The sequence below is a fragment of the Acipenser ruthenus genome, chromosome 27 (assembly GCF_902713425.1).
Source record: "Acipenser ruthenus chromosome 27, fAciRut3.2 maternal haplotype, whole genome shotgun sequence".
NCBI classification, from domain to species: Eukaryota; Metazoa; Chordata; class Actinopteri; order Acipenseriformes; family Acipenseridae; genus Acipenser; species Acipenser ruthenus.
In genome coordinates this window covers 22,201,133-22,224,580 of record NC_081215.1, presented here as the reverse complement: position 1 = coordinate 22,224,580, position 23,448 = coordinate 22,201,133, and the positions used below count along the sequence as shown (strand labels likewise).

Sequence of the window (23,448 nt, the reverse complement as noted above, 5' to 3'; positions counted from 1 at the left end):
CCCACTATGTAAATCTAGTTCACAACAGGACACTTGTTTAATGACCCTGCTTTAATGATGCAGTTAAATACTGGACAGTAGGGTACAGAATTACTGCCTCCAGCAGCGCAATAAAAGCCAGTTGCTGAAAGAGCAGTCAGCAGCCCAGGAGCAGAATGGCAGAGGCAAACAAACGAAATTTCAAGACAAAGGAAGCAGTCAAAAGAGCAATCTGACTGATGGTTGACATATTGTTTGGCGCTGTATATCTGAGGTTACTGGTTAAATAGGCCAGTAGATTGGAATCTGGAAGGTATTACAAACCTTGTCTTTGACCTCCTCTCCAGTATCCTTGAGGTTTTTTTTTCCTCACCACCAAGATGAATGTCTTTGAGATTGTATTGAGCGATTACTCTTTGACTGATACCCATATCTTTGGCAGGTCATTTTTTATTTCAGCAATTACTTTTTACATACTGTATGTATATATGCCCATTTGCTTTTCCAGTTTCCAGTAAGACACTAATTCGTAATCTTAGGGTTATTTTCCTGTCGTTACTGTACATGGAGTCCTGACAGAGTTAACATGAACCAGTAATCAACATTTATAATCATGAAAGTGTCGATGTCATGTTTCCTGGACTATGTTATATTGGGCAGATGTACTCCATAAGGCACATAAAGATCAATTATTCACCTGTCATGTGTGATTTGTTCCCACAGGCAGGTCTTTATACTCTTGTATTGTAATTGTTTATCCCAGTTTATCCCAGGCACACAAAGTTCACTGTCAATAAAGCTTTCATTGTTGCAATTAAAACAACTCTTTCATTGCACTTCTCAAACCCATATGTACTTGTTTTGTTTCATGTTCTCTGAAATTAACTGGTAAAAGCAACAGTTTTGATATCTTGGGATTACCTTTCCTCTCATTTGTGTTCAGTGTGTTTATCATGGCATGTGTGCAAGGTTCACAAATGGAAGATCTCTCAAATGATCACAAAATCATTGGTTATGTAACAACATTTTTACAATTTACAACGCGTACTGTACTGCCAGCATGGTTTCCTGTATATTCGTTTCTTTTTAATAACCCTCGTTCTCATATTAAGGGCCATATAGAACTTTGTTATGTTCAGTAAATCTTCATGGATTACTGTAGCATAACTGCCTTTCTGCAGAAGATCTCTCAATATTAATAGCTTCCCAACCGCAAACCACTCAAACAGTCTTTGACAACTCATGTACAACAACCCCCCCCCCCCCCCCCAAATAGTGGTTTAAATTAACAATTAAAAAATTGTCAATAGAAACATATGGCCTCCTGGGGCTGCCTTCAATATTAATTGGCTCTGACTCATGACTGAAATGGGAACACATTAGCAAGAGGCTGAGCAAACAAAAATACGTCCAACATGTTGCTATGCAACAGTGTTTAACAACAGACCACATGATAACAGATTGCAAAAACTAAAACGGACCTGTGTTTTCCTTTCTACAGGATAGCCACAGGCAAAATAGAAGAAAAAAAAAAATCTCTAAGAAAATGTTGGATAGAATTGTTCCGACTGAGAAGCGTGGGTGTTGTTGGATTTATTGACATAGTTTAATGATTTTTACATCTAGGATTGAAGTGCATTGATGATGACACCCACAGTCTACTGCCCAGTCCTACAACAAATATAACCATGTGTGTCCAAGTACTTGGTAGTGTATATCCTTTACACAATGTGCAAAGTAGACTTATGAAGTACTGAACTGTCTTCCTTATCAATCGCCTTATGTCCAGTTTATTTATTAACTCTTAATTACAGAACAGTGTACAATACTAATGATATACCATCAGCAGTTTAGGCTTCCAAGTAAATCTTACTAGATTGTGTGTGGCTTTAAAAGCATATAAGCAATTCACGCTGCCCTTAGTCCAATGCACACCTAAATAACATTTACATAGGAGCTGCAGTTCCTTCTATTTTACATCCTGTTGGGATCATTTGTGAAGCCTGTCTCTCTTTGTGGCCAGTGGTGTGTCGTTATGTTTCTTAAATCACCAAGGGCTTTTTTTAACGTAAATGTTTAGGCTTACATGTCATCTTACAAATGTTTGCTTTATGTGTTAACACTGTGTGATGCTGTTGGTCCCTCAAGGAATATCTGAGCGGTCCCTCCGTCAGAGCAAAACCTTTCCCTTTTAAAATTATGGATTTGCTGTCAGAAACTTTAATTCAGAGGACTGACATGCACTTAACTAACTGATACAGATCGCTCCTTGCCACCATGCATTATCTGAAACCCACTGATAAACTGTTTCCACAGCATCAATTTTGTTTTTCATTTGAGGCAAAGAAAGCACTTGTATGTCACACTTTTCTTTCAGTGATTGATTACAGAGATATTCTTTACATGCATGCAGTTTTCTCCTGTATTCTTTTTGTGTGAAATAATGGTTTTAAATACAGTTGCAGGTATAAAGAAGTATACACAATTCTTAAAAATAAAAGTCTATAAACTATTACATGACAACATTAAAGTGTTATTGCAAAATTATTATTGTGCTTCAGGTGCCATAATGAGCATTGATTTGTTGGTTTGAATAGTTATTACACCACCTGCAGAAATATACATAAGGGAATATCATTCAGAAAGACTCAATTCTACAATTTAAAGCTAGGGGGGTTCTTCTAATCTATTTTCACTAAAGCATAAACAAGTGTGGGGGTGGGAGAGGTAAAAAACAAGACAAAGACTGAGGATATACACTCGCTGTGGATGATTCTGTTTACGCAATGGTTTTACTGAAGATGAAATCTGGGATTTTGCACAGAAGTAAACAAATGTAAACTGCAATAGCAGGCCCTTGTTCTGCAGGCAGGGGGGTTATATCGCAGCAGCCAGTGGGATTTAAATATCTCATTAAGATGTGTTGGGTTAGATGGGGGCATTACTCCACAGCCCTCAGCCAGGTTACCACTGTGCTGTACTACCAGGGTCAGGTCTCTGCAGAGCCTCAGGGGAGCCAGGCTGCTGCACTGACATATTGGACAGCATTTGGTAATGACCTTGAGCCCTCCTGCTGAAAGCTGTTGTAATAATCTCAGGCAGCTAGTGATCCTATCCTTAGAGATTTCTCTGTGCTGCAATTAATTTCTCTCTGCATAGAGCAATGGTCTGAATTTAATGGCATGCATATAGGCTAATATTACTTGTTTATGACCATTTTTCTGACTGCCCAAAAACGTATAAAAAATTTAAAGCTGCAATTAGCAACCTAGCGTCACATCTCAGAAGCAAAAGGCATTCATTTCTCGATGGCAATTTTAATAATTTATGTCCTTAATTAAATTGGATGGCATGTGATATTTGAGGTAATACTTAATCACTTAATGATCAGATTCTTAGATATTAATCAGATTATAATATTGCATTAATTGTGTTTGTTTGATAACAACCAACGTCTTCACTACTGTTATTTGTCAGGGTCCTAAAGGCATTGAATAGGATTCTGGACAGAACTGTGTTCCTATTCGTAAAGCCTTGGGGGGCTTTCAGACAGAGAGAAGCATTTTAAAATAATTCTAGTTGAAAGATTCAAAAAGGTGGTTTTCCCTTTACTGACTGGTACAGACAGTTTTACATTTCCAAATGCCAAGGTTGCAGAATGTCAAACATGTCTGTTCTTTCTAGCTCCAGCAGAATTGAAGGTCTTTAATGAGTGTGTATGGTTGAAAGGTGTAAAGCTTATTCAAGTGTTACTGTATGTTGTGCTGATTACCCTGCATACCTTAGGGACATTCAGCTGCCATGTCTTGGCTAAATAACACACATCAAAGGTACTAACAAAACCAAGTAGCTTAATAATTCTTTATATTTTCAGCCGCAGAAGTACAGAGTTTCGGGGAATTGTGAATATCAGTTATTCTCTCATCTGCTGTTTCTTCAGTACATTTTAAATCTCTAGCTGAAAACAAAACCTAAAAACTAAAATAAACTATTAAACCGAGTCTTATACTTAATACACCACCAACAAAAATGATGTGGGATTATTCTAGGAAATAACATAAATGACAAGGATTTACAACAGCTAAACTAAACTAACATCCTTTAGTTTATGACTTACTATTCAATACTTCAGGTTACCGCTCCACAGTTTATATATTTAATTATCGTTCTAACATTCACCTTTAGTTCATACACTAGTCAATCGATCCAATATAAGATAAAGGCATAGTAACGCTGTAGTTTGTTCTTCATGTAGGCGAACAATGTACCTATAGTAATTGTCTTGATCCAGAAAAAACATAAATCATACTGTTTTAATTGTCAATCTGTAGTTTATTTATTTCAGAATTAAGATCGTATAAGAAACATAAGATGAGACCTTTGACCCCAGTATCAGTTTATTTGTTCATCTCTAAATACAAACACTCAATCATAAATTCTGAAATGTCATGGGAAAAAAGCTACCCTGAAATACACTGGATGATTGAGTTACATGAATACACACCTGATGAATTCTAATTCATATGCAATCCTATTTCACAACCCAAATCCTAACCCTAATTCATGCAAAGAAGCCACTCAGTATCACTAAGCCGTTGAGGGGCCATTTTACCTGGACTCAATGGGATACAAGGCTAGCTTCTAGACTGACAGCAAACTAGTGAAATGCACTCCAGATGACTGGCAGGGACATCCAAGCCAGTGGTTTTTAATATACAGTTTAAAGATCTGTAGCAAATGCCTGTCCCCAAAAGATTGATCTACTTACAAAACACTTTTCAACACCACCATAATAGTGGTTATTTGATTTTGTTTGAAAAAATGGATTTTTCTATTGCTTGCACAGGTTTTTTTAAACAAATGCCTTTTGCTCCAAAGTGACAAGGCATAAGTGGTTGCAATAGATTAAACCAAATACTATATTAGCTTAAGTATATACATATGTGGGACTACCTGAATCTGGGTCTCAGGAATACAAACAGACGAAAATCATGCTCCATAATTCAGTCTGGTTCATTGTAAGGGTAGAAACGAAGAGCTCTTACCAAAACACTATAAATCCATTTTCATTGGTTTTAATAAATTGATATTTTTTTTTATTTTAGATACTTAGCAACAAACATGCTTTTTTCACCATTAATATTATGTGAGTTAAAACAATAAAACAAACATATAAACATTTTAAATCTACCTCTAAAAGTTAAAAAAAAATGAAGACATATTTTTTATGCAAAATGCTACATATCCCAGATTCTGTACTTTTTCGTTAATATGAATTAATTTTAATACAGAATGTTCAGCATGTCAATTATTATCCAAACGTCATCTTCAGAGCCAGTTCACATCTGTGCAACTTCAGAACGTGCAGATATATAAAAAACAATGCATCAACAGCAACAAGGAATACAAATCAATCTATCTACCAGCTTGCCAAATAATAACTACAGCAACACAGAGTAAATTCATGGTCATGAGCAACACGCTTCCTTTTCTTGTTGCATAACATGAGCAGACGAAGAAGAGATTCATCCTGATAAACCTTGTCTGCCTTCTCATAAAATGTATCATGATTCAGCACTAGATCCGCTGGTGTATGCTTGTCAGCATGACAGAGGTCAGTGTTCTTGTCAGCAGAATAAGTGCAGATCACTCGCAAGATTTTGCCCTTTCACAATGGCGCTCTCCCTTCTTCTGCTCTCGCTTGTGAGCATCCCAGCGATGTTATCCCTGGCTCTGATATTTTTTCTCATTTGTTCATTTTGACTGATTTATTCAGCCCGGTCATGATCCAACTTCCACTCTCTGAGATAATGTGCGCTGCCAATTGTGTTGCAAGCGTGATGCTGATTGGCCGATGGGATATATTGCGGTTTGATGAAAGCCGGAAATGTCAGATGATCGCGTTTTGAAACGAAAGCTGTTTTTAGCATTTGGATTACATGGCAGATATCGCATTTTGACTGAAAATGTGTACGCTAAGTGAAAAGGCTACCCTTCAGGAGTAAATTGACAGCTATAGTGGGAAATGTGTGGGATTGACGTTTATCACATTTTGGTATGCAACTCTTCATCAACCTTCCTGCTCCTTGACATATTGTCTCGACTGGTCCCCTATTCAGTACCAAATGTTAGCTTCTTTAGTCTCCTGTGTAGCAACAAAGTTATCACTGCTGCGCTTTTCTCACAAGCTAAGCAGCAATTACACTTGCATTGCTCTCCTCCCTGTAAACATAAATATTACTCTGCAGGTGAGGGTCCATTACTAAGTGTAAAAGACCATTTCCCCAGCCCCAGCTCGATGCTTGAGACATTAGCTCCTTCATGCAGTGTTTAATTGGTTTCATTGAAAATTGTCATCAGTGCCATTATGTTGTTTTTGGGCTTGAGTCACTCATGCCAGATGGAGTGGAGAAGTCAAAACTAGGTTAATTCCATTTCCATGAATTAAGAGCAATCAGTAATCAGCTGACTTTTATTGTGTTGATTTTACATGTCAAGGAGGAACACAACAGCTTCCAAAGGCTATTCCCTTTGTGCTTCATCCAAACCTGGATTTTAATTGGAGATTAATGTTATTTAAAAAAATATATATATCATTTCTGAATAATGTTCTAACGCTCAAAGCATTCCTGCAGCTCTCTGATAAATCACCAATGAGGTTCCGGTGCAACATTTTTTTTTAAAAAATGTTTTTGTCTTATGGTTTGTTAACTTGACATTATGTTGCCATCTACTAGGAATAGAAAACTGTTGAAGTAACAGTTACATGAAAACTTTACCAATACAATACATTTGTCATGCATAAGCCTACAGTTTGAAAAACAAAACTAGCTGCTGACTCTTTATTAAATATTTTATTGCCATTTTCCACATGTGTTGATCGTGCTTTTTATAAATAGCGTGAATAGGGCACAAGAGTGCTTTCATTGTATATCAAATGATGTGGAATCAAAGCAAATATGTATTCCCTGATTGAAACAAAACCCGCATGGTCCCAGAGATCCAGAGTTAAGTTCAAACTGCTCTTGTCATCATAAGTGGTGGTAGAAAGCTAGGCGTGTTCCTAAATAATTCAAATTGTTTTTGTATTGAGTAAAAGGATTCTCCAATGCTATTGACTGTGGAAGCTCACTAGCAAAAATATGCCTTTTAATCCCTGGCCTACTGTATACAACATCATGATTCAATACATGACAAACAGATTTAAGTAGGAACTGTTCATTCAGCGCTGTGCCTGGAGGTGTAGCTGCCAACGCAAATGCTTTTTTTTTTTTTGTTTGTTTCCAGGTCAGTCAGTTAAAAGGATTTTGTTTTCCAGAAATAGAAGTGAAGATTTGTGTGTGTACTTAACATCTTAACATTAAACACTATTTTTATCTTTTTTTTTTTTAGCTGACGGTAATCTCACAGTATAGCATTATTCCTTTCTTCAGTAAGTATTCTGGTGATTTCAGTGTCATGTTTTTTTCTAGCTGCGCTTGTGAGTACTGGCATTTGAGCAATGTCAAGAAGATGCCAAATCCTGTATCCAGCAGTGATTCAACAGCCTGTCAGTGCCTAGTGTGATGAGACTGAGAGAACATAATGAGTGGTATTGTCATCATAAGAGCATTATCCATTTTGGAGAACTACATTTATTTTTAGTGCTGGTTTTACTAAACTGTATGCATGGGATACAACAATCTGTTGGTTGTCAAACTTTACAGAAAGACCACCCTGGATGGAATAATTAAATAGTTGTGTACTGAAAAATAAGTACAAATGGAAATGGATATAAATTACAGTAGTATGTTAGATTAGTTTACTAGTTTGATGTTTTGAATGGAGTTATCTTTCCTATATTGTTAGAGTAGTCTGTGGTTTTGAGTGCTTATCATTCCTTGACCTCTGTCCAGGTCTGCTGTGTTGAAAGAGTCTATCAGACCCTTCTTCCTCTTCCACATTTTCACCACAAGGGTTTAGATAGTGGGTAAAATGGTATATACAGATATTAACCCAATACTAAAAGGTCTGTAAATGAATCCACTGTGTAATCCACTTCCACAGTGTTTAAACGTCTTGATCCAGTATCCAGTTAATCTTGTGGAAAAGAAGCTGACTAAAAAAAGGTTGCAATCGAGGCAGAACACATAAACAGATCTGTGATGGGAGTTTTACTTTTACCTAAAGACTTCTACACAGACAACAATTTAGAGGCCTGCAGATATTTTGGGGACTTTGATAACTATACTGACAAAGACATTGCTCAAAACATTTAACAGTTTGTGCATAATTTCACAAACAATTATCTTCTTAAGTTGGATTTTCAATATTTCTGAATGCTTAGGCAAGCCATAGTTCTGTAAGTAGTAGAACTGGCCACAAACTAAAAAAAGAGCTACCCCTGTCCAATGCGTTAAGCATACCATGGTCCTGTAATTTGTGCTTACCCGATATGGTAATTGCACATTAGAGTTCCTTAAATTAATTGGAAATAGCTGCTCTAGTGAACAGGTATCAGGTGGAGCACTTTGAACTGCAGGAACAGAAGGACTCCGTTGGGAGGCAGGAAGTCAATGGCTTCAGCAAGGTGGGGGATCATGGTAAGCAGGAAGTGCACCTTGATCCTTCAAAGGCTTATATTGGTTGGTGGTACCCTTCTTCTAGCTGGCCACCTGGATACTGTTGGCGAGACCCAAATGGCTGATTCTTCTCACCTCCTTTAGTAGCATATCCTTATCCTCCGGGCATGCCTTCACCATACCAACGCTGCTGGCATTTCTAGAAGGAGCATCCCATATGCTCTTTCAGCCAGAGCAGGTGGCTATCCATGGGGATTCAGGTTACTTTACCATGGCGCAACATTTGGTGTTTGCTGATGCTGACAACACAATCAAGCAGAACAGTAGCTACACAGTACAGGAAGCCAGCTGGATCAATTTTAATGATTTTTTAATTTAATTTAATTTTTTTGTCAATTGTAGGTACAGTGTGTACAATCTACTAATTAAAAAAGAAGAAAATGCAAGGTTTACAATAACCTTTAAAACAATCTTTTTGTGTATTTAAATTAAATCAGTTTTGATCTCAATGGTTTTTAGTCTATTCAGTCATAATATACACAGAGCTGGGACAAATATTTGAACATTTTAACTCTGCTTGAAATGTTCTTGTTGGTAAAAATGACACCAATGAATAAATTACATGTCACATAAATTGTAGTGCACACTGTGTCTCTCCCTATTTTAATAGGCATTTTAATGGGGTAATGGTTTTATTTTACTCCGTGGAGAGTACTCCTTTTTACTGTAATGTGGTTACAATTATACCTTTGTTTTCCATCTAATTAAAAATGAAAGAGTATCCAAATATTCATTTACATTTACAAAGAAGTCCGTACCAGCAATCAATATCCATACTAGATACAAAGCATGCATACGGTGCTTCACAAACCATCATTTGTAAACAGTACAATAATGAATCTAAGAGTGTTTCAGAGTAGAGATAGTAGGACAAAACCCATTTTCTTTATATATTTAGACATACTTTACTATACAGTGCATATAGACACAGCACAAAAATAATTGATTATTTTGTTGTTATTTCAATGAACGTGCAAAGAGGCAGTTCTATGTGATTAAAGCATACTTGTATTAGATTAGGTAAATGGTACACTGATGAAACTTTGAAAGAAAACATACCCTGGCTTTGGAGTACAGTGTGTGACAGGTTTGCAAATCTATATAATTTATGAACCATCTCCAGGTGGATATGTTCATATTAGCTTACTACGTGTTGTGAATTCAAATGGTGAAGCAAAGGAATGCCAGCACATTACTACCTAAAAAGTGTGCAATACTTCTGCCAACAAGGCTCAGACAAGATCAACTTGAACTGCTAAAACCATTTCTTTATTTCTTTTTTTGCATTTTAGACATTTGAATGCTAGATCAAAGAAAAGACAATACTGTAATTTGTTTGTCATTGTGTGTTGCAGTGACATCATATTTAAAATAGGCACTGTTAAAATAATCTTCCAGTTGTCGGCTTCCATTATTGTGTCTTTCTGTATTTTAGTAAGCCTATCTTGAGTATTCTTGTATCCATTCTGTGGTCAAAATAATTACATGGAATTAGAATAAATAAACTTCTTGATTAATCCTTCCTCCTTTTAAATGTACTGTATGCAGTCTAAATTTAAATCAGTATTTTTAATTACAGCATTGTTCACAATTATGATGAAAGGGTATTTTCTATTGTTAAGGAAAATGTTCTTTCAATTTTGGAAAGTCTTCCAAGACTATAATTTATTTACTTTGCTTCATGTTAATTGCCATTCTGTTAATTAAATAATTACCTAATAACCTATAAAAGTTGCTTTCAACTTTAGAAACAAAGGTGTCACGTAAAAACATGGTTAATGAGATGACACACAAACCATTTTTGAAATTCATATTATTCTAATAAGAATGAGTCAAATGCTTATTAACATTAAATAATAAGTACTGATTTGTTTTACAGATCAAGGGAATTATGAAACATCAGCTTTTGCAGCACTCTCACAGGATCCAGTTGCAACAGTAGGACCTTCCCATTTGTTAGCAACGTTGGTGCTAGCAGAAGAAGAGTCAATATCAGCAGTTAACCCAGAACCATCTGGGTCATCCGAAAGCACAACAGAGACCCTAACAAGTGACAGTACTGCATTCCAATCAATACATACTCTGTTAACTAGCTCAAAAACTGCAATGCATAAGCCAACTTTAGTGCAATCTCCAACGTCCCCCATCACTCCAAACAATGGAAGCCAAACGACAAGGTGGCCTTCAGAGGTGTCAACTGAAGATTCAGCGTCTTTAACTTCAAAAGATGCAGCTGCAGTGACCAGCGCCTCTACCTCTAGCTCAGGTTTGACAACAAGTACCATGCATTCAGCATTATCCCCAAACCAGTCAGTACCATACACTGATTCTACAATACCATCCCTGTCGATATCTACAGAGACATCTTCCATTTCAAAAGAACCTACATCTGGCTCATCACCATCAACCTCTTCATTGACAACTACATCGCTTCATCTTACTCAGACATCAGCTAACACCATTGCCCTAACCCAGTCAACTGTAAAGCCCACTGAAGTGCCTTTCACAGCAGAAACACTAGCCTCACTTGGACCAAGTAGTGGTACAACAAAGTTGGTTACTCTATCAGATAGTGTATATTCTACCAGCAATGGGATCACAGTGCCAAATGAGACTTCTCAGGGTACAGAAGCAAATACACATACAGCAGAAACAACCATGTCAACCTCTTCCTTCATGACAACTGTCCAAACAACGAATAAGGACATACCTGTGACACACCCAACATCAGTGGTGCCATCTGTTGCTACAGAATACATTCTGAGTACTTTTAGTGATTATTCTACCATAGGATCAGCTGAGACCTCAAAACCTACAACGCTTACTTCCACAGGGTTCCCAGCGGTGATGACAACATCCCAAGTGAACCAGAATGAAACTAACCAGACAACCAATGATGTTTTCACTGCTGATAGCAGGACTACTGTTTTATCATTGTCACCCTCTGTGACAACAGAATATCCCACCCCAGCTTCAGTAACAACGTCGTCTCTCAACACTCATGTTTCTTCAAGAATAACAACAACCACAGTAAGTCAGACTACAAAAGAAGTAACTGGTCATTTTTCTTCACAAACCACTCTCTTGTACAGTACAAAACCAACAGTCTCAACAAGCTTGCCAACTTCCACATCAGCAGGTTTTATTACTGTCGATGAAACAAGTACCGTTTCTGATTCTCAGCAAACAACTGTGTCCAATAGTGTGACTTCTTCAACTGGTCTAACAGTATCAGTCAATGGTTCTTTGCCATCCCCAACTACAGTTAAAGATAAGACAACATCATTAACAAGTGCCTTTCCCACAATGGGATCTACAGTGCCATCAAGTACAGAAGATACTACAAGTGGACCTCTTCCAACTAAAAACGGGACAAGCATAGTAAGCACAAGACAGTCAACTGTTTCTTCTTTTGTTTCTGTCAGTGAAACAGCATTTACATTGTCAACCATCAAGCCAGAAGATACAACTGAGGTAACTATCTCCCAGACACATACCACAGGGCCTCCACTTTTTAGCACCATGACACCTGCCCATACCTCAACAACAGAGCTAACTTCGCCTACTGTTTTTTCGACAGAACATATGACCAATTTACTGTCAACTCCAGAATCCACAGTTTCCAGCTCATTTACAACCAGGGTGACTGAAGACACATCGACTGAAAGTCAGACCACTGTTCCAGTAGTTACCTCAACCATACAAGAACTTTCAACTCTGACAGGTCCCACTGAAAATATAACAATACCTTCAACAAGCTCTCTACCCAATTTGCCCTCACCAGTGGCAAGTTCAGCTTCCACTGGTGCAACTTCTGCACAGTCCACAGCTTCAGTCAACGTTTCTTTTTCAACAGCAAGTCCAACAACAAAAGTTGCAACCGATAGAACCACCATCTTCTATAGCTCCTCACCTATAGTTTCAACAAGTTCCACTTTTACATCTGAGGGTTTAATTACGGGTGACAAAACAAGTACTGTTTCTGATTCTCAACAAACAACATCTGATGGTGTAACATCATCAACTTCAGTATCCATGTCAGATACTACTTCAGGTAGTGTCACAGAGAGGAATACCAATGCATTTACTAGTGAGGTTGCCACTGTTTGGTATACCACAGATTCCATCAATGGTTCTTCTAACCCATCGCCAACTACAGTGACAGATAAGACAAGTACTGCTACAGAGGTATCATCATTTACAAGTGCCTTTCCAACAATGGCATCTACCGTGCCATCAAGTACAGAAGATACTACAAGTGGACCTCTTCCAACTGAAAATGGAACCAGCATAGTTACTGGAACACAGACCACTGTTTCGTCTATGGTTACTACCAATACGACTTCTGGTTCTTCAGATTTTACATCAGCAGTTCATTCATCAGTGGAACCAACATCTACAGGGTCTCTTACAGAGTTCACTAATTGGTCATCTACGTTGCCCACTACGTCACCAACGGAACTAACTTCGACCGTTTCCTCTTCTGTTACATCTTGTTCACTTACATCACCAGGGAATTCATCAATGGAGCCAACATCAGTGCCATATACGGGTACAGAGTCTGGAAATGGGTCAACTACATTGGCCACTACGGACTGGCTCTCAAGAAGTACTGAAGTGTCTACCACCAAACCTGAAGATACTACAGAGGTCTCCACATTCCAGACCTCCACAGAACCTGCGCTTTCTAGCACCATCACATCTGCTAATGCATCACCAACTGCAAATGTTAACACTTCTGCCATTACAGATGCAACAGCAATGGTTAACTCATCATCAACTCCAGATATCTCAGTTTCCAGCACAGAAGACACATCTTCTAAAAGTGAGCTCACATCAACTGTTTCACCAGTTACCACCCCACAAGGACTTACAACAATGGTAACACCCACTGAAAACCAAACAACAAACACACAGACAACTTTGTCTTCCTCAGTATCAGTAAATTCCTCTTCCACTACTGAATCTGTAGGGTCCACAGCTTCTATGACAACACTAGAAGTGAACCCAAATGAGACTACACCTGACCAGACCACAATTTACCTTTCTTCTACAACCAGCAACATTAACATGACAACTTCTTCATCAACAGAATCACCCACCACATTGTTAACACCATTTTCTAGCCCGATACCATCTTCTGAAAGTACAGAGACAGCAACTTCAGAAACGACCAGCACTACTGAAAGAACCACCTTCATGTTGTCTTCACCTTCTGCTTCGCCTGAGGTTTCTACATTCCAAACGCATTTCACTGAGCCTCCACTTTCCAGCTCCATGACACCTTCCCATACATCACCAACAGAAATACCTTCTACTGTTTTTCCAACTGCAAATGTTACCCATTCTGTCATTACAGAGGAAATGACTACAGGAAATATAGCCTCAACTTCAGGGTCTACTGTTTCCAGCTCATTAACAACTGTGGCAACTGAAGGAACATCTCTGGAAAGTGTGACCACGACAACTGTTCCATCACTTACTTCAACAACCATCACAGTCAACACCACAACAGCTGACACAGTTGAGACTACATCGACACAATTGACACCAGCAAGTACAACACACACGACACACGTTACTGTCACAAATGTGACCACTCCATATACACCAACAACCACTCTTGCAACACCCACAACTGCTATGGCCAGCACAACACAAACAGGCACACCACCTATTTCAACAACACAATTAGTTACTGACACAGAGACGGTAGTGACTTCTGGAGGAACATCTGTAGCCCCAGAGACCACAGAAACCTCCTCATCCCCTTCAGTTACAATAACAGCAGCCTTAACTTCCATGATTACTATGTCATCGCAAACAACCAGGGACACTGCTTCCACTGTGCAAAGCACAACACGACCTCCCAGTACTACCACAGTAAAGCCTCCACTGGAATGCAAAATTACTGAAAGAATTTGGGTGAAAACAGGTATGGATTGTTTTCCCATGCTATTCTATGACTTGTTACCATTAGATACCAATGTTTTAGCATTTACAGTATATACAACAGTTTGAAGTTGAGGGAATACGTCACTATTTAAACATTATAAATCCCAGGGGGTCCTGTTTTTTTTTTAATTTATTGTAACCTACTTGGTTCTACATACTGTATAGAGGTTTACATTAATTGGGGATGCAAATGCAGTCATATATACAGTATATGGTATGTTTATTTTCATTAAATGGATATTTTGGGGATTAAAGTGTAATATCTGATAGTGACCAGTTATTTAATTGTAGTGATGGAAATGCAATATGCAATCTGCAATAACAGCTTGTGCATTGCAGGTAAAGCCATTTTTTGTGGGATTATTATGTACGCCACACACAACGAAATTAAATTAAGCTCCTAAGAAATGTGTATTCTGCCATTCAGATGAGGGTTTGTTCCTGCGACATCAGTTATCTAGATGAATTGATGTGTCTATGGTTTAGGTCTATTTAAAGCTGCAGTTTATCACAATGATGTTCAATTAAGCACTAAAATATACGTTGTTCATGCTACCATGTACATACGTAGAAGATTGTTACATATTCAGGTTCTTGTGGTAAAGCTCAAGTTGCTTAATAGAAATTCAAAAGGGGATTGGATTGTTTCCAGATTTTCTGGATTCATCAACAGGTATTCAATTTTAAACTTGGACTTACATACTGTACTATTTAAGGAGCAAAGTAAAGACACAGAGCAATGCAAAGCTGTTTAATTAGCTTCAGATTTGATACTTCAATGGCTTCTGATTGTGTGTTTTTTCCCACAGTTTTGTCTCTGAAACTAAGGAGAAACAGAGTCGATGATGCACTTAAACAGAATCTTAGGACTGGACTCACACAGGCATTGCAGAATGCTTTCAACAACAGTGCTGTACATGCTCAGGTCAGCAGAATCCCCTTTGTAAACTCTAACAGGGTTTAAATGCTTTTAGGCTTGAATGAACATTGAATAGTTTATTTTCTTCTTGATTTAATTGAGTAGATAACAACAATAAGCACTGTGCCTGTCTCCCTTGACAAGATTATTAATAAACTACACTTTTAAAGGCCTAAGTGAGAAATATACCTATGAAAGATTTTTCTTCAGTGTCATTTAATCTTGGGAACTTTCCAAAATGAAAAAAATACAGTAAAGAGCCACGAACTTCCACTATTGATCTTCAGGTTTAAAAGAACCATAAAAAAAAACCCAACTGTTTAAATGGCAAGAAATGGATTCTGGTTACGCTCAATTGGTTAAAGAGAACATTGGCTGAGATTTACTGTACTGTAGAAAACAGTAACCAGGAAACAAAAGGCATAAAAACAATTCAGACATTATAACCTGTATTTTCTGATACGAGCCTTCACTTGAAAGGTAAAATTGTACTTTCTTGTTCATGCATTTTATGAATTTCATCTGTAAGTTTGCAGACAGGCACAAAACCCATCCATCCATTCCTTTTGAATACCTTCAAAACAGTGGGATTGAGGTGTAGTTTCACTTCAAGGCTAAATGAAATACAATCTCTCAATAAGGTATTCACTACAACTGAGCAAGTGCCAGATATGTAGATATTCATCATCATAAGAGTGCATGAATACCCAATTGTTAGGAAGTGCTTCAGCAGCTTGAAAGAGTATTTATTCAATATTGGAGTTTATTTTGGAGTTTGATGTGTTTGACTGAAAACATAAATGTAATCTAAGAAATATAACAACATACTTTCTATTTCAGAGTACAAATTTAATTACAGCTTTTATAATAGTGAAAACCTGTTTGAAAGCTTATTGTTTGTGTGAGAGGGTGAGTCACATTAGATGACTATGCTTCTGTAACTGATGATATTGCATTAGTAACCACAGAGCAACTAACCCATTCAAAGTGAATGGTTTAATTCTCTTCATAAGAAGTGAAAACATAGGGCTCTGCACACAAGACCCGGTTTTGTGTCAGTATTTGAAATATTTGTTGACTGCTCTTCTATGTTTTATACTGTCGCTGCCAGGCAGTGATTCAGATATCTAGACACATTGTTGATCAGAGAGCGACACAATTTAATTCCTCTACCCAGGAGCAATAGACTGGAATTTAACTGGTGGAAGTTCCAAAACTAATGTTGGTGAAGATAAAAAAAAGAAATAAAAGTACAATACAGTATACAATAGTTCAGCTTATTTAATTCATATAATATGTTACAAACAATAGACTACATACACCAATAGAAAACAAAGCTATTTATTAAGTGTTACGACATCACTCTGAAAACCTTTTAAGCTGATCAAACACTTTACTGAGTGTTTGTTTCAATGTACTATTTTGATGGTCCATAAAGATAATAAATGAGAAATTCATGGCTCTTTATAGAAATTGTCACAAAAGAGAAGATAATACCATGCTGTAAGGACTCACGATGTTATATGTAGGTCATTGGTAATATGCTTATTGTTGCACACACAATCACATAGATTTTATGATTAAAAGATGTTCCTAGTGCACAGTTTGTTTGTGGCATATTGCCATAGTACTGTATTTTAGAACATAGCGGAAAACAAATTTACAGAGTAAGATAGCAATCAGCCATTGTAACATTTATTGCTTGGCAGGACTCCAGCCTTATGTTGTAGCGTCTGTGTCAAAGGAAATTATAATCAGGTCAATGCCGGCTGACTGTCTCTTTCAGTTGTCTGTGATGTTCGTCAAAGGTAGTTCCCTAAAGTTATGGGTTAGGTTACTGGTGTTTGATATACTGTAGATTGCATGCCTTAGAACAACAAGTGCAGGATACTTAAGGATCCATATGAGGGGAGCTATATGTTTTTGTAAATCCATCAGCTCTCCTTTAGCTGCTCACGTCTCCTAAACCATTTGAGATAAACCATAATAATAATAATAATAATAATAATAATAATAATAATAATAATAATAATAATAATAATGCTGACTTTATATTTTAATTATTGCAAAATCTACAGGTACCATTCATTTTGAATTGGCTGCGATATGTGTCATGTGACTTTTTGATTTCTGGGTGATGAAGACCTAATACTTTGTGATATGAAGGTGAATTGGATTGATCAAAACAGTGACAGAACTAAATAATTTAAATATTAAAATATCACCAGTCCTAGAATTTATTTATGATTTCAACAATGACTGTATTAAGATCTGCCACCATTTAGATGAACTGAACAAAAAATACAGTAGTGTATACTATGATTTTCTTGGTCAAGTGTATTTACGGGTACCTCTATCAATATCAATGATACAGAACACAGTTTATGTACATTTTACTTTATGTTTACAAAGCATTTGATCAGAGATGCCTTCCAGGGATCCTTTATGGAAAAATGTGTGTATTTATTACTGATGTCCTTATTACTTGCTTATTGGCACATCGTTTTATTCTTCTACTTCTACTTTATTCTTTATAATAGTAGATTTGTCTTCTATCTGACGATCATATTACATCGTTTTTAACTTGGTAATGAATAACATATTGCACACAATATTAATCACATCATAAAGTAGTTTATCAGACTGACTGGCAAACAATACCTTCACCAGTAATATTTCAAAATGGGTGATTCCTGAGGTTATTGAAGATTATGCTTTGTTTACATGCTTGCCAGAGGTAAAATTCTATCTGGCTCTTTATTGCTTGATTCTATCTCATCTGGCTCTTTATTGCTTTTAGATTGAGTCTCTGACGGGTACAACTAATGTGACAGTTGGTTACTACGCTACAAACGGCAGAATTGTCTACATCAGTGCTGTTGTCATTAAAGTGTTAACTGATTATGGGGATTTGATGAGTGACATTAAACAGCATGTGACTAATGTTCAGTCACTCCCCATCCCAGTGGCTCCCTGGATCCCTACTCCTGCTCTATGGATGCAGCTTAAGACAGGTAAGAACTTGAGTGATTCTTACGAGGAGCCCTTCAGTGTGATTAAGGGGGGCTCTCAAGGACCCCTAGAACTCTTTTTATTTTGAATCGGAATGTTTTTAAGTAGTCTGTGGTACTCTGTATTGCTCCACTATGTGGCTTGATCAGTTTACATCCGACTACATTAAAGTCATTGAAAAAAAAAAAAATGACTTGATGAAGCAAAAACCTGGCCTGTAAGAAAATAATTCAACTGATTTTATTTGTTAAAATCTGGGACAACACTGTTCAGTAATTCAACTGATTTTATTTGTTAAAATCTGGGACAACACTGTTCTATAATTATTTTCACATACACCAGTAACACCTTTATTTTGCAGTATTTGCTGGAAATTAAACAGTGAAACGGAAATAACAAAATGCTTTAAATGACCTTCCTTGCCTACGTTGATATGTTGCCTATAATATTACAGAGCATGAATGTTAATCACGATCTTCATGTAATTGAAGGATGAAGGGATAAAACTAATCTGTTTATATGCTGTTGAACAGATTTAAATTAGAATTATATGCGATTGTGGTTTCACTTATTAAAGCCATGATTGAAATTATGTAAATCTATTATTAAACAACTGGTCCTGTAACATCTCCAGTCCTCAGGTTTGTGGGGGCAAATGACAATATCCAATCCTGCAATTTTGTTCAGACCATGGAGCAAAGGCTCCAGAATGCATTCGCAGAAGCAGAGTCAAAGGTCTTGAATGCAAACAACAACCTCACTGTTCAGGTAAATGACCTTTTTAGTATTATGATAACTCAATTAAATGGGATTTGGGGACGATAAACACTTTTGTACAAAAATGGAAAAGCAAACGTGGATGTTTGACAAGCTAAGGTAAAAGTGTGCAACAATGAAGGATGGCATACTGTACAATGTTAACAGCTTCAGAAGGTCTTAGTGTAGCTCATTGCACAAAATATCAACTCAAAAGTGCCTATGAAATAATGCAAACATCCTATAATAAGCATGTGAATAGCATGTAGTTTTAATATATTCTATTAAGTAGAAAAAACATTGGGAGACTTATCAAGAACCCCAGGTGCTTCAGTTGTGGTTCAGTTGTGAGATATCTAACCATGTTAAAAACATATCATTTGAACGTTGAAGATCCCGCCAAACTATTTGTAGTGATTTAACACCTGTTCTGGCTAAATTTGACAAGGAAATTATTATAAAAAGTAGGGAGTGGGAACAAATATTGGTTTCACATGACCACTGAACCCTTTTAACAAACTGAATATAACACTAGTGTTTCTGTTTAAGCTTCAGATCATTTTTCTAAAGAGGATCCTGTCCCTCAAAGCATGACTCAAAGCTTGTTTCTGTTTCTTTTCCATTAGATTTTGAACACATCTCAGTCGGCTGAGTCCCCAGCTGTCACTTTGATCTATGTGGTGTGGAACCAGACTGTGATGCTGAATGGAACAGTCTCCAGCTCCCTCCTCAATCAGCTTACCGCAGAACTGGTGGGCTATTACCTGTTCTTCCCACCTCTGATAATTGCTGAACGTAAGTGCTATCTTAAAGATCATCTTAAAGTCTGTGCATTGGTCTATATAAATTAAATCCACAGGATTGCTTCCAAGCTAACATGGTAACGATGAAGGACTGATGCCTAAGAATCTAAAATCTTTTTTACAAGCATTATTTCAAAGTGGATTACATGTTAACCAAACTAGTGCATTTATACTAAGATGGAAAGAAACACACAAAGAACCATAATAAAAAAAGAATCCTGTATTAGTAAAATAAAATGTTTTTCTTGTTATGAAAAAATTGCAAGATGGTAGCTTGTTTTTATGATGTTCCAAAATTAAGAAGTAACACAATTAAGGAAAAGTAGTCTTATTTTTCCCGCGCAAGCTTTTTTTTCTTCTTTTAAATATTAATATGAGAAAAAACAAATCTTGTTTGGATTCTAAGTTTACTTTTCATAAATAATAATTTAAACAGAGAATGCTTCCAATGATACTCTTTAACAAGGTGCACGTTGTTTAAATTTGCTCTACAGAGAGCTCCAAATACACAGGAATAACAGGGAGTTAAGCAAATGATTAAATTGGAGGTCAGGTTGGTTTGTCTCATTATTCAGGTGAAATGCTTTACAAATTTACAAATTAGGCAGATTTTAAAACTCCTGGATTGTCTGCTGCAAAGCTGCCTGCAATGATGCAGTGCAATGATGCAGTGCAATGATGCAGTGCAATGATCTGTCTGTTCTCTTAGTTGTTTGCAGCTTTAAGCAGCTGTGCTTTCAGTGAGAGACTCTTTGTTGCAGCAGCAAGGGTGTACGGGTCCAGGTGAGATGGATGTGTAACATCATGTGCACAGCGTCAGTGTCTGTTGCAGTATCAAAGCAGATGCTCCTAAAATAAATGACCAAGATCGGCACTTAATCAGCCAAAAAATCCTATTGTATGAAAATGATGAATTAACATCATATTGTTGCAATATGAAGCCGTGCTACTTTAATTCTGTGTGCAGCTTAGCCACTGTGTTTTATATCAATAGCGGTATATTGCATAATAACAGTAATGATTAAAACCCTAAATATTTAACATTGAGAAAATAAATGAAACACTTTGTGCACGGTGGTCATGGGTAAGTCTTGATCATTTAATTATCACTCACAATTCATGTAGTGTGCACGCTATGGTATGTAAATAGTGTGCACGTAAATTAATGCGTTCTCTGTTAGTAAATGGGACAGTAAAATTAGATTTATGGTGCATGTTAGGCTCACTACTTAATGTGCACGTTACAGCTACATTTGGTGCCCTTTTGTAAATGAGGCCCAATGTCCAATGAAACCGTTTCTCATTTTTGTTTGCATTACTTTTTTTTTTTTTTTTTTTAGCACTGAAGTATAACAACCTTGACACTTCACCTTCAACAAAAGACTACTGGGTGACTACAGGTATATGATGCTGTTTGTGAAACTTAATCAGTAAATGAAATGTTGGTTACTCAGGATTTGGTCTCACTGCTGCCTTTGAAGTCATTCCAATTACTGTATGTCGATAATATAAAGCAGTGGACTATATGGATGTAAAGTGTTCAAGGGACATGTCCAGAATGAAAATGTAAAAGGGGATCTTGATTATGAAAATCTAAATGATAGCACTAAAACGTTATTTAATGGTGATGCTAGAGAGCCATGTTGACTAAAGAGGTAATTTTCAAGGTTTACGATTGTCGTCTCATATTAATCGGCACTAGTCTTACAACTTTGTATGCAAATCGAAAAGACAGCCTCAAGCATAAACTAAAAAGACACTTTGATTTTGCATGTCATCCTGTGCCCTGTCTTGTTTTTACTGATGTGCTGTTTTATTTTGTGAACCCCAAGTCATTCAAGACGTTGGTAATTCCTCCCTGAATGGAAACTACCAGAGCTTTGCCAGCTTGATGGAGCAGCGGCTGGCAGAACTCCTTGTGATCGCCCAACAGCAGGGGAGACGATTCAGACGAGCCACCACAGTGGGGAGCTACACTGTTCAGGTTAGACGTGAGCAATATTAGATACCGAGCATTTCGGTTTAATGTAGGGGGATAGTTACCTGTTCACTACAGGACTGCTTTTACCGTTTGCACTGAACTAGGTGGTAAGATAGGGTGAAGTTATTTCCTGTTAAAACAAAATTAAAAATGATAGTGCATAGTAACAACATAATTTTATTATAACAATTTCTGTACCTAACGCGTAGCCCAGACAATTTATAAAAAAAAAAAGCATAGCTTGTCCATCCTTAATGTTTCATTATTAATTAACATAGGTATTGTCTTCTTTCCCCAGATGGTGGAAATGAAGCGTGTTGAAGGTGCAAAGAACCCCGTTGCATTGACCTACTATGTCCTGCAGAATGGCACACCATTGCTAGGCACTACCACAGCAAAAATCCTCAACACTATAGACTCCCAGACCATGGCCTTAACACTGGGATACTTTGTGCAGCTGCAGGCGGAACGTATGTACTCTCATGTGTTATCCAAGTATTTTAGGTTTGGCATTGCATGCAGGGGGTGCAGCAGACAAGAGACCTGCATTATGCTCTTATTTCAAATGTTTTAATAGGGAAAACTCTGCCCTGAATCACTTCAATTACAAGTGTGATCTTGAGAACAGCACAGAAACACGCTGAGATAAATTGAATATACAGTACATTATACATGTGCAATTCAACCGAAATAAATAGATATTATCAGACTTCTCAGCACAGACTAAAGGAACCATGAAAGTAATACCACAACACCTGCTGCTTGAGCAAGTCTCACCCATCAGGAGTGACCTAATTATTTCTCAGAGTTGGTTTACTGCTCTACAGCTACAGTGAGTAGATTAGCTTTTTGTGCCCCACATGTGTGAATCAGTAAGGATGCTGTGCCTAAAAAATATACCCATTATTTAACAACGTGTACAAGAATTACAATAATAACTGAAGATGTCAAGTAAAATAAAAATACATGCCTGATATGCAACTCCATTTCTATCTTAACTTATCCTTTCCAAAAAATATGCAGTACATACATGTACCAATGGCTTTCAAAACCAGCGTCATGTTCAGTTTTAAAAATGCGTAAGGCAGCTATCCACTGCATGTATAGTAAGACTGTGTCTTGGTGTTTACACAGCTGTGGTAAAGAATCCCCCAAACAACCTGTGGATCATTGCAGCAGTGCTGGCTCCCATTGCTGTAGTAACTGTTATCATCATCATTATCACTGCAGTGCTGTGTCGGAAGAACAAGAACGACTTCAAATCCGACACCATGGCCAACATGCACCAGCGGGCCAAGGTAAGCACCTGGGTACAAATGTGCAATAGGGACAAGGAGTCTTGGAAATGTGTAGTATAAATGGAATAGAGATAATGAGGAACAATTGGAACTGCATTCGATTGGCATGCATGCTTCCTCTGAA

The 23,448-nt window shown here is 37.2% G+C and overlaps 1 protein-coding gene across 9 annotated transcripts in view; it reads left to right on the top strand.

Annotated features, from left to right (window-relative positions):
- Positions 1 to 23,448, top strand: part of LOC117431989 (UPF0606 protein KIAA1549L-like) — a 57,775-nt gene that overhangs the window by 16,084 nt on the left and 18,243 nt on the right. For 6 of the 9 annotated variants that reach the window (XM_059002336.1, XM_059002335.1, XM_059002332.1 and 3 more), the window contains exons 2-10: positions 10,480 to 14,535; positions 15,365 to 15,480; positions 18,275 to 18,488; positions 19,121 to 19,254; positions 19,869 to 20,037; positions 21,386 to 21,445; positions 21,878 to 22,029; positions 22,325 to 22,496; positions 23,161 to 23,324. In XM_059002336.1, the coding sequence (XP_058858319.1) occupies positions 10,480 to 14,535; positions 15,365 to 15,480; positions 18,275 to 18,488; positions 19,121 to 19,254; positions 19,869 to 20,037; positions 21,386 to 21,445; positions 21,878 to 22,029; positions 22,325 to 22,496; positions 23,161 to 23,324 (5,237 nt within the window). The remainder of the gene's footprint in view (positions 1 to 10,479; positions 14,536 to 15,364; positions 15,481 to 18,274; positions 18,489 to 19,120; positions 19,255 to 19,868; positions 20,038 to 21,385; positions 21,446 to 21,877; positions 22,030 to 22,324; positions 22,497 to 23,160; positions 23,325 to 23,448) is intronic. The other 3 variants (XM_059002338.1, XM_059002337.1, XM_034053343.3) reach the window with 2 other exon arrangements.